The sequence below is a fragment of the Chelonia mydas genome, chromosome 4 (genome assembly GCF_015237465.2).
Source record: "Chelonia mydas isolate rCheMyd1 chromosome 4, rCheMyd1.pri.v2, whole genome shotgun sequence".
Classification (NCBI taxonomy): domain Eukaryota; kingdom Metazoa; phylum Chordata; order Testudines; family Cheloniidae; genus Chelonia; species Chelonia mydas.
Window position 1 is genome coordinate 127,747,792 of NC_057852.1, and position 12,450 is coordinate 127,760,241.

The 12,450-nt window shown below is 45.8% G+C and overlaps 1 protein-coding gene across 3 annotated transcripts in view; it reads left to right on the plus strand.

Moving 5' to 3' along the window:
* RMND5A (required for meiotic nuclear division 5 homolog A) overlaps nucleotides 1–12,450 on the plus strand; it is a 44,530-nt gene that overhangs the window by 2,173 nt on the left and 29,907 nt on the right. For 2 of the 3 annotated variants that reach the window (XM_037898302.2, XM_037898301.2), the window contains exon 2: nucleotides 6,937–7,079. In XM_037898302.2, coding sequence (XP_037754230.1) covers nucleotides 6,937–7,079 — 143 coding nt within the window. Of the gene's footprint in view, nucleotides 1–2,043; nucleotides 2,069–2,280; nucleotides 2,392–6,936; nucleotides 7,080–12,450 lie in introns of those variants that run through there. The other variant, XM_043544876.1, reaches the window with a different exon arrangement.

The window sequence follows — 12,450 nt, forward strand, 5'->3', positions numbered from 1 at the left end:
ATGCCTTTGTTGCTACCATGGTACTAACCATAGCATAAACAGAGCCTTATTTGGGTGATGGAGGAGGTTAGCACTTCTGGTTGTGGGGTGTTGAGTTGGGAAAGGCATTGGTCCATTTTGGGTATGCCTACTTATTCTTTAATGAATAGAAATATTTATTCCTGGTTAGGAGATTCTGCTGTGTCATCTTTATATTGGTCAATATGTTTATATCTTTATTCCTTTGCATTGAGTAATAATGGGATTAGTCACTGGTATTGAAAGAGGAGTCATAAGAGCCAGGCTGGGTGACATAAACAACATGTTTGTTGGATTTTCTGGGCTAGATTTAATGGGGCTTCAGGTGAAGATAAACATAGCCGCCTAAGTATTATATTTGCAAATAATATTTAGCACTTTCAGAGTGTCATACGCCATAGCAGCTCTTTATAAAAATGAACCACGCACGTAAACCTTGCAAAATCCCTGAGAGGTAAGTAACTCAGTATTTATACATGTAATGGGAGGGAGTGGTGAGACAAATCATGCGATTTACCCAGTGCCATAGAGGAAGTGAGTGATAGATATGGAATTAGAATCCGGGCATTCCTGGCTCCCAGTCCTGTGTTTATTATCACTGTGCTCTAGAAGAATCCACTTTTGTTTAGTTCCAAGAGTTGTATTTGTTTGTTCTAGTCCTGTGCAAATGCAGCTGCATAACTTTACTTGCATTGATGTCAGTGGGATTACTCCTGTGAGTAAAGTTAGATGTTGGCAGGATCAGGGCTCTTATTTAGACATGGCAGTTTACAGAGAGACTATAGAAGCAGGCCCTGTTCTGATGATCTCACAATTTAGGTATTTGTAGAAGTCCAGTCCAATATAGGCAGTAGAGTCTTCATTCTGTGAGAAGTTCTTGAACAGCTGTTAATCCTCTGCCAAAACTTGTTCCCTTGTTTTTTCAAAGGTTGGTGGATCAGAAATTCCTAGTGGCATTACCTACCAGAAATTAATTCTTTAGAGAATCTTCCTCTTTGGAAGCACATTTTTAATAGTCCCTCATATTTTTTTCAAGTTGTCCAGGCAGGTAAAAATTAAATTAAATCTGTTCCTTCTGCACCCTGTTTTATCGGTCCACAATTCAAAGAAATTCTTTGTCGAACAAAATGGTTTGACTAAGTGGCCAGCACTTTGTATGTATGTTTATTATTTAGCGTATGCATAGTCGTCTAGCCAAGCGATGGCATCTTCAGTGGTGTGATGCAGTTCTTCTAGGCCACCGCTGACCCTAGTCAGCAGGCGTTCATTGACACTGTGCGTCATCGGCTGTGTTGCACCGCAGCTGCACAAAGGGCTGTCAGGAAGGCCCCAGCGATACTGGTTGTCTGCACAGAGACCTTGCCCGGTCTGGAACCTATTCAACCATTGGCGCTGGAGCAGGTCAAAACGAGGCGGGCAAATTGTGGGGTCGGCGATGAGGGACTGGTTGGGGATTATAACAGATATCCATTCCTCTCGCCAGAGTGTTACCGCCCTGACATCCTGGCATGGCGGATGAGACCAGAATGGGCAACGTGACGGCAGATGTGCAGCTGGTGGTTTAAAAAGGTCATTGTGCGGCGGCAGGCTTGAGTTGACACGTACTTTCTCCAGTAACCGGCCAGTGGCAACCTGTCGTCTGATATGAGGAGGAGCATTATTGCTCAGAACTGGGAGCCATAGGATTGGAGTCGGACGCATGGTGTCAGAGATGATACGCATGGCGGCATGTAACTGCGTATCCACCAGTTTGGTGTGTGACGATCAACTCCAAACTGGTGCGCAGTACTCCGCCACCGAATACGAGGTGGCAAGAGCTGATGTCCGCAAAGTTGGAGCAAAAACACCCCATGACGAACCTGCCAGTTTGCTAAGAAGATTGTTGCACGCCTTAACTTTAGCTGCTGTCTTCTTCAGGTGGGCATGGTAACTCAGAGTGAGGTCTAAGGTCACACGTAGATAGAATGCTTCCACTTTGTGTTTCAGCTCCTGACCATTCAGATAAACATTCAGTTCTCAGATTGCGCTGGTGTGATGAAGATGGAACAAAGTGGAGACTGTTTTTATGGTGCTTGGCTGGAGGCGCCAAGTCTTACAGTAGTCAGCTAACTTTATCATGACCCGGTTTAAGATGGCATCAAGCTCGTGAAACGTCCGGGCTTGGGTCCCGCAACAGATGTTGTCTGGGTAAATGAACTTTCATTTACTCCATTGTTGGCAGGTCATTGATATAAAGGTTGAACAGGGTTGGAGAAAGCACAGAGCCCTGGGGTAACCCATTGCTCTGTTGTCTCCAAGCACTCATCTTCTCCCCCATATGGATTCTGAACCGCCTATTGCGAAGGAACAATTCAACAACGCCTGTGACCCAAGGTAGCAGGACCCGTGATACCTTCATGAGCAGGCCAGTGTGCCATACCGTATTGTACGCCGCTGTTAGATCGATGAAAACAGTGCCTGTTTTCAGGTTTCTCTGGAAGCCTTTTTCAACGAATATGGTCAGTGTGAGTACTTGGTCGCATGTGCTATGGCCTCGGCGAAAGGCGGCTTGGTCAGGGCTCAAAATTCTCTCCACATCGGGTAATATGCGCTGTAGGACCAAGTACTCCAGTGCCTTGAAACACACCAACAATAATGATATGTTAAAGACAATCAATAAAACATACATTTTACAAATTGAGACTCTTATCCTGCAAGGAGAGGTGTGTGGTATGACCCTTCTGCTTGCAGAGGGTCTCATTGATCTCAGTGGGGTTCTGCTTTAGCCAGAAAGATCAGCCTACAAGGACCCCTTTTTGGGGTCCAAGCCTCTTATCTGTTAAAAAAACAAAACAAAACACTCTTGTATGTCTTTACTCTCTTCTGACTGTGTCCCCGCTGTGCCTCTTTTCGAGACCTTTAGCAAGATGCTTTGAGACTGGTGCTATCTTTTTTCATATCTTGTAAAGGGCCATGCACGTTGTTGGTACCTAATGAATGAGCAATAACCCCATATCAACCAAATGTGAATATTGCCATTGCTTAGTAAACACTCTGGAATAAAGTAAGGGGTGTTTACTATGCACCTTCAGACTGTTTGGGGACGTTATAAAGCTTCCTTTTTTGATAGCAAAAGTTCTAATTTAATTTTCACTAGTGATTTATAACTTTTTAAATAGAACAAGGTGTTTAGCTTTGTTCTTAGTAATTTATTATCTTATTGCTTAATTTCTCATTTTTACCATATAATTATAATCAATTGGAATATAAACATTGTACCTACATTTCAATGTATAGTATATATAGCAGTATAAACAAGTTATTGTATGAAATTTTAGTTTGTACTAACTTCGCTAGTGCTTTTTATGTAGCCTGTTGTAAAACTAGGCAAATATCTAGATAAGTTGATGTACCCCCTGGAAGACCTCTGCGTACCCCTGAGGAGTATGCGTGTCAGACTGTTGCTGTCCATTAACATTGGATTATTAAAGGGACACCAATTTCTGTCTGAAGTTGTTGTTTTTTAACCCATTATTTGTTTCAAGTTATCTCAGTTGTTACTGTAACTGAAAGATTTGAGAGGGGAAAAAAATCTTTTTTCTTCTGGCTTTCCTTTGTGTGGTTGACAGCCTTTTCTGTGTAGAGATTGTCCTTGTTTCTCTATAATAAGTTTCCACTTGTTGTGTGGGTTTTTTTACACAACTTAAGAGGGATTTCTTTTTAATTAGGGAAATTGTGAAACTACAATAATTGGTGGGGGAGAGAAATCTGTGGACAGGTGTAGTATGATACCTGAAACTACTTAACTTTTTTTAAAAAATTGAGTAGCTTTCAAGTTGACGTCATCCTTTGCATTTCAGATTAATAAATGTTAAGGCCAGAATGGACTATTCTAACCATCTAGTCTGATCTTAGTGAATGTTGATAAGGAAATATTGATGGGTGGTATTATTTCTTTCTGCCTCACGTATAATCTCCAAGGCTGGCTGTTTGTCATGACAAAAGTCATGATTTTATGCCAGATAGGGGTTGTTTTTTTAAGTCATGACATGCAGTATTTTAGTGATGTATCATGGAAAATTGAAAAGTCAAATATCCCTTACTGTACAATAACAGTTATTAAAACAATAAGATTTATCTAATAGTTGAAAGCCATTCCAATAAACGTGCTCCCTACTTTGTGTGCACAAAGCCAAATATGTAACATTTCATAGAGGAGACTGGCTCCCTGCTGTTACTCCATATTCATTTACTAGGAAGAATATGGAGTATTTCCTTTGTGACAAAGACCATGGCTTTATGAAGAGCACCTAAGGGAGAAACGTGATTGTTATGGCTGTAGCAAACATGCAACCTTAAACATTGCAATTAATAAAGATTCTGCAACTAGAATTTAGAATTTAGAGACAGAATGGGGGCTTGCTTTTTTTGGAGCTGTATTGGTTCTGTGGTGCTCATGGCAGAAAAAGATTGCTTTGTCAGTAAAATAGGCAGATATGGTTGAGATACCTCAAAGCAGGTGTGTGGAATAAGGAGCTGTAAATTTGTACCTAGTCCCTCTGATTGCAGCTACGCTTCTTCTGTTACGAGATGTTTTTGATTTCCTTCACCCAACTTGTAAGAGGCATGAAGTTAGGGGCTATACATTATGGTAGTTACATTTTGTTTCTCCTCTCCCCACACTTGCAACTCCTGTGATGGCAGTTTGTTACGCATGTCGTAATGCCTGAAATATCAGAAGAGAAACTGGCTGTGTAACACTCTGCTCCAACCAACAGTAATTCAAGACACAGAATGAGAAAAGAATAGGGATTAAAATTAATGGTTGCTTTTTGAACCTTGTTTTATTAAATGTTGTGGAACTTTTAGGATCTCATCCTTTTAAATATTTCTCATTGGGAGGATTTATAGCTACGGCTGTTAGGAAAACCGTTCTTGGACTGGTTGGTCACTTCAGCCATCACTGTGTACGCTACCTGAGGGATATTTTAACACAGACCTTGAGTGTGTGTGCCTGATTGAATGATGTAACTCGTAGAATGATCTGGGCAGAAGCAGTGATGAGAAAAATCCTCTCATCAACAATAAGATCTAAAACAAGACTGGAGGAGACAGTACTCCTGAATCTGGGATCCAAAAGTTGAAAGAAAGTGGGATTGAAGCAGAACGCTGAAGAGAAAAAGTCAATTTCTCCAACTGAGACTATTTAACCCGTAGGGAAACTGAGGCATAGATGGTGTGAGTTGCCTGGGAGATACTGGGATTTAGTTTAAGGGTTCTCAGACATTTTCATATTTATTATTTTATACATAGAGTATGCCTCCTCCCCTCCCACTGGTGATCCCATAGCATTCCTGTGGCAACTATTGAACCTGATGCAATGGAAAAGTAATATCTGGAAAGGAACAATGTATTTTTAGCTGTCACATGTGATTTAGCAACTGGAAATGAGGAAATCCAGCACAATGTGATGAGCCAGCTCTTTGTGGACCACCAGCAAGTGCTCCATGGCCCACCTCTGCTCTTTGAATCACGCAATCACAGACATGAGGGTTGCTATCTTAAAGCAAAAAAACTTCAAATCCAGACTCCAGCGAGAAACTGCTGAATTGGAATTCATTTGCAAATTGGATACTATTAATTTGGGCTTGAATAGAGACTGGGAGTGGCTAAGTCATTATGCAAGGTAGCCTATCTCCCCTTGTTTTTTTCCTACAAACCCCCCCCAAGACGTTCTGGTTAAACTTGGATTTATGCTGGAAATGGCCCACCTTGATTGCTGTGCACATTGTAAGATGAGCTATTGCCAGCAGGAGAGTGAGTTTGTGTGTGTGGTTTTTGGAGGGGGGTGTGGGGGGGGGTGAGAAAACCTGGATTAGTGCTGGAAATGACCCACCTTGATTATCATGCGCATTATAAAGAGAGGTTTCAAAGAGGGATGGGCTATTACCAGCAGGAGAGTGAGTTTGTATGTGTGTGTGGGGGGGGGGGGAAGGGTGAGAAAACCTGGATTTGTGCTGGAAATGGCCCTACTTGATGATCACTTTAGATAAGCTGTTACCAGCAGGAGAGTGGGGTGGGAGGAAGTTTTGTTTCATGGTCTCTGTGTGTATATAATGTCTTCTGCAGTTTCCACGATATGCTATGCATCCGATGAAGTGAGCTGTAGCTCACGAAAGCTCATGCTCAAATAAACTGGTTAGTCTCTAAGGTGCCACAAGTACTCCTTTTCTGTTTAGGACCTATTAGTTTAATTATTTAGACATGGGATTGTGAGTCAGAAGATTTAGAACCCGAATGGTATTGCTTTGCACTTTGTTTTGAATGTAATATGCTACCAAATCAGAGTGGTAGCACTCGGCACTCACTTTGCACTGGTGTAAATAGCTACATAAGGTGCAGGGCAACAATGAATTGGGCCCTTAAATTCTAATCCTGGACTCTGTGTGCGTGCACACGCAATATGTAATGCCTAGCACTAGTACATCCTCAAAGAACTGAACAAATGAAAGCTGATCCTATGGTGAGGGTAGAAATGGTACCTCAGTACATTCTGTGAGGAAGGTTGGTTTAATGTTAGTGCTTTGAGATCCTCTGGTGAAAGGCACTAGAAAGTCCTATTTATCATTAACCTTGAATTCATCAATTTGAAAAACTGTTATTCCATTCAGGAGAATTTGTACCTGCCATAGCAAAACTGGGACTGGCATCTTATGAGGTTGCCCATATCCTATCGGTTTTATTTTTTTTAAAACTGCGTTTAGCTGATGTTGCTTTGCCTACACTTTCTAGATTGGCTTTTGACTTTGTTTTTTTCAGAGCTCTTCACTCTTCCAGTACCATTTTCACCTTTTATTATCTTCACCTATTTGGGAGGGATTTAGCATTATCATTTGTTTATAATAAAGTTTGTAATTAATTTTCTTGTCTTCTGCCTAGACCAAGATGGAGCCTTGTCAGGGACAATTTCCCTTGTTATGACACAGTGCTGCAAAAGAATAAAAGACACAGTTCAGAAATTGGCCTCAGATCATAAAGACATTCACAGCAGTGTTTCCCGAGTTGGAAAAGCCATTGATAAGGTATTTACGTTATGACTTCTATTGTGTTGAAACTTGTTAAATATTTCCCGCCTTGTATTTTATAGTATATAGTCAACCCTGCTATATTTGGAATCAGAAGGTTGGGGTTAAATCCTGGCCCAATAATTGGAAAACTTCCATGGACTTCAACAGAGCCAGGATTTTATCTCTGTGTATAAACTAGTCTTCTGAAAATTCATATCCGGGCCTTCCTTCTCCATGTCTTTTCACAATAAAATCTTCCCAACTCTTTGGAGGTCAGCCAAGTGGTCGTTTCAGTTCCTGTGGGTACCACTTGGTGACAGCTGCAGTCCATCGATTGTCAGTAAGCCTCACTATATGTCCGGCCCATCGAATTTTCCTATGCCTGCTCTCAACAACAATGTCCTACACTCCACTCTGCTCTCCTGATCTCTTCACTGGGGACTCGATTGTGGATTGAAATTCCCAGAATTCTTCTTTCCATCACCCTCTCTGTGACAGACAGTTGCTGCTCCTCTGTCTTCGTCAGCACCCATGTTTTGCTGCCGCACAACATTGCTGGCAGTACTGGTAAGTTGAAGAGGTTGGCGTGTGTTGCCTGGTTGATTTTTCCTTGGAGGACATCCCTGATAGAATTGAATGCACACCAGTGTGCTTGCTTTTTTCGTGAGAGTTCACCTTCCTGATTGTGGCGCATGTTAATTTCTTGGCCCAAATAGACATATTGCTCAACTTCTTCTGTTTGTTCTCCCTTGATTGTGATTTGGACTTTTGGCAAGGTATCAGACCACATAAATTTCATTTTTGGAGCGGTTCATTTTCAGTCTGACTTGGCTGCTTTTTGTGTTGAGTTCTTACAGCATTTTCTGTAGTTTGATAGTATTTTCGGCAATCAACACAATATTGTCCATGAATCTGAGCTGGTTCAATGTATTAACAGGTGTTAACAGGATTAATAGAAATCTTCTAGCTAAGAAATATGCTATTTCTGGGTATCATGTCTTCTTTCTGTCTAATCACTGGTAACTGATGTTTAGACAGTTGTATCCTGTTTTAGGAGACCTGTTAATCTGGAACAGCTTTATCAAGAAAGGTATTTTTGCATGATTTTTTTTTCTAGTTTGCTTTTAATCAGTTCACTGAGGGCTTGGTCCTGTGAGGTGCTGAGCACTCTCAGTGGGAATACAGGATGCTGAGCACCACACCGGATCAGGCTATTAATATGATGCATTTGTGCACTTCATAAATAATAAAGAGAGCACAAAAATTATTATAGTTGAAGCTTTTCTGGTGAGACATTCTGATACAAATTCTGATTTCAAGGATTTCTAGGAGCGCCACAAGTTACTGTAGGATAGACTTCAATATCCCTTTGAAAAGGTACCCGAATTCTCTCTCACAGCAATTGATGCCATATGTAAACCTTCAAACCACGCTTTTCCATGAAACAATATTGTGAAGCATTCTTCCCTCTCATGGAAGATAGTTCTGTGTGTCAGAGCATCTGTAATAAACAAAACAAAACAAAAAATCCCCAAAACTCTTCAGATTTTCATTTGTGTTGTGGTTTAATATTGAGACATCTTTAGATCTCAGATTGTGTGTACTGACAGATTTCTTAAACACAGTGTCAGACATAGAGTTGGTAGACCGCAGACAATTCTTTTATAAAGGAGACCCCTGTGAACATGTCTCTTGACTGTAAAGAGTCACCCCAGCTATACAAAGTAATGGTTAATCTTTTATCTTTCATAACAAGGTTTAAACAAGACACCTAATCCATTAAGTTTTAATTTAGTAGCAGCAGAGTGTACTAACAATCACAATACACAGTGCACTGCATTATTGGGTGGAATATCTGTGCAACAATTGTGATTTTTTTGTTTGCTCTATATTTAGCTATCATATAGATCTAAAAAACAATGTATGGCTTAATACCAACAGTGCTAATCCAAGCATCAGTGTGATATTCAAAGCTTAAGTATACATCTGTTCATGATCCTAGCTATTGTATCTAAACCAATTAACTAAAGTAAAAGCAATCCATCCTTATTAGTAGCTTGAAACCTGCTATAAATCTGTTTAATCTTGTCTTGAGTTTGAAACTTGTAACTTCAGTCCTCTTTTGATTTAACAAATGGACTTCCTATGAACCATTCTGAATTTGATTAGGTTCTTTTTCAATTTAATTGCTCTGGTAAAACAGAGCAGCACTAAATAATAGCAACGTAATTTAGGTGGATTTCAGTACTGAGTGAAACAATAGGGAAATGGTTTGTAGTAACAAAAAATAAGAGGTATAATCCCCCCTGACATTTAGGGATTTGATAAAATTAGACATGGTCTCTTGTTTCCAAGTAACTGTTTCAGTTATTCACTCATGTAGTTTCTCAACAGTTTTATTGTCACTTTACCAAATGACGTTTGCCCAGTATTAAAAAATGGACCATATAAATAAAAGTTTTATTAAACTGTAGGCACTACATTTAGAGACTGATAGAAACAAGAAGTGGAAGGACATCAACAAGTTCATCTGGTCTGTGCCCCGAGTGGGTGCAGGATTGCCAATAAGGACCCCTAGCTGAAAGTTCAGTCCTGTGGTATTCTGAGCAACCTCAACTCCCATCAATATCACTGGGAGTTCAGGGCACAAACACTTTTTCCAAGTTATTTGGCACTTTGCAAGATCATGCCTTGAAACACAGACTTTCTGTGAGATCTTGTGCAAGTCACTTGAACCAAAAGCTTCAGTCCATACAGCTGGAAAACTGGGTAGAAAGCAGGAGCTGCATCTGCTGAGAATTTCCCTAGACAAATAAACTACAGAAAATATATTCTAATCCTTCTTGGTCTATTCACAAAATCCATTGTATAAAGTTGAACATAATGATTTCATGGACGATCAGGTTGAAGAAGTCTCATGGGGTCCATCTAATCTATCCGCTTGCACTGCTTTAAGATAATGTTTGCATTTCAAGCAAATCTGATTCCTTCTAATGAAGTATCTATTGGCTTATTAGGGTTCCATAAACAATTTAAATTAAAATCTCCCCAAATAATATACTTAAGTTTTAAACCAATTAAAAGTAATTAGATATAATTGATCTAGTGAATTGATCCCTCATGGCTTCCAGACAAATCCTAGACAAAGTTTTGTTGTCAATAAATAAAATCCTCATTAGAACCTGAAAGATCAGTCTTTTACTATAATTCACAAGATGTAGGTTTTGTATTTACAATAGCCTTCCAGCAGCATCTTCATTTTCATCTTTATTTTTACAGATAGACTAAAACCTCATGACAATGTGATTGGTGTTTTGTAGGTCATCAGGTTCTTGTTAAAATATGATCAGATGTGGACAAGTGTCTCTCAGATGAATTTATCGTGGGCTTCAAGATTAGAATGAGGCTTCCAAAATTTATTGGAACTAACTTTAGTCAGTGGTGAGCTGGAGCCGGTTTGCACCGGTTTGCGCCAACCAGTTGTTAAATTTTGAAGCAGTTTTAGAACCGGTTGTTAACCCGCTTCCCTGCAGGGGGCGCTGAGGCTTTGATGGGCTCCGGCTGGGAAGTGATGTAATTCCTCCTCCGACCACCGGGGGCGCTGTGCTGCGGGAGCCATGTGGGCTGCCGCCTGGCCCAGGGCACGAGCCCTGGTGCTGCTGCTGCTCCCCCGACCCCTGGCCCTGGGCTGCCATTGCTGCCTGGTGCGTCCCCAGCTGCTCTGCTGGGCCTGGGCTGTGTCCTGCTGCTCGGGCTGCTCCGAGCTGCTCTCCCTGTGAGCACCCACCACCCTGCCCACAGCCAGCCCCCGTCTCCAGCCACCCCTGCACCCCCTGCCCTGCCCGCAGCTAGCCCCTGCCACATCCCCTGCCCTGCCCGCACCAGCCCCTGTCTCCAGCCGCCCCCGCACCGCCTGCCCGCAGCCAGCCCCGCCGCACCTCGCACCGCCTGCCCGCAGCCAGCCCCGCCGCACCTCGCACCGCCTGCCCTCAGCCAGCCCCGCCGCACCTCGCACCGCCTGCCCGCAGCCAGCCCCGCCGCACCTCGCACCGCCTGCCCGCAGCCAGCCCCGCCGCACCTCGCACCGCCTGCCCGCAGCCAGCCCCGCCGCACCGCCTGCCCGCAGCCAGCCCCGCCGCACCGCCTGCCCGCAGCCAGCCCCGCCGCACCGCCTGCCCGCAGCCAGCCCCGCCGCACCGCCTGCCCGCAGCCAGCCCCGCCGCACCGCCTGCCCGCAGCCAGCCCCGCCGCACCGCCTGCCCGCAGCCAGCCCCGCCGCACCGCCTGCCCGCAGCCAGCCCCGCCGCACCGCCTGCCCGCAGCCAGCCCCGCCGCACCGCCTGCCCGCAGCCAGCCCCGCCGCACCGCCTGCCCGCCGCCAGCCCCGCCGCACCGCCTGCCCGCAGCCAGCCCCGCCGCACCCCCGCACCGCCTGCCCGCAGCCAGCCCCGCCGCACCCCCGCACCGCCTGCCCGCAGCCAGCCCCGCCGCACCCCCGCACCGCCTGCCCGCAGCCAGCCTCGCCGCACCCCCGCACCGCCTGCCCGCAGCCAGCCCCGCCGCACCGCCTGCCCGCAGCCAGCCCCGCCGCACCGCCTGCCCGCAGCCAGCCCCGCCGCACCGCCTGCCCGCAGCCAGCCCCGCCGCACCGCCTGCCCGCAGCCAGCCCCGCCGCACCCCCTGCCCTCAGCCAGCCCGTCTCCAGCCACCCCTGCACCCCCTGCCCTGCCCACAGCCAGCCACCCCGCACCCCCTGCCCGCACCAACCCCTGTCTCCAGCCACCCCCGCACCTCCTGCCCGCACCAGCCCCGGCGCACTCCCTGCCCTGCCCGCACCAGCCCCTGTCTCCAGCCACCCCCGCACCAGCCCCTGCCACACCCCTGCCCTGTCTCCAGCCAACCCCTGCCGCACGCACCCCCTGCCCTGCCCGCAGCCAGCCCCTGCCGCACCCCCTGCCCTGTATCCAGCCAACCCCTGCTGCACGCACCCCCTGCCCTGCCCTCAGCCAGCCCGTCTCCAGCCACCCCTGCACCCCCTACCCTGCCTGCAGCCAGCCCCTGCCGCACCCCCTACCCTGCCTACAGCCAGCCCCTGCCGCACCCCCTTCCCTGCCCGCAGCCAGCCCCTGTCTCCAGCCAGCCCTGCACCCCCCTGCCCTGCCTGCAGCCAGCCCCTACCTCCAATCAGCCCCTGCCCTGTCTCCAGCCAGCCCCACACCCCCTTGCCTCCAGCCAACCCTGCACCCTCCTGTCTCCAGCCAGCTCCGCACCCCTTGCCCTGCCCGCAGCCAGCCCCGCACCCCCTGCTTCCAGCTAGCCCTGCCCCACTCCCCTGTCTGCAGCTGGCCCCACGTCCACTGGTGCCCTGCAGTTCCCAGGGCAGTAA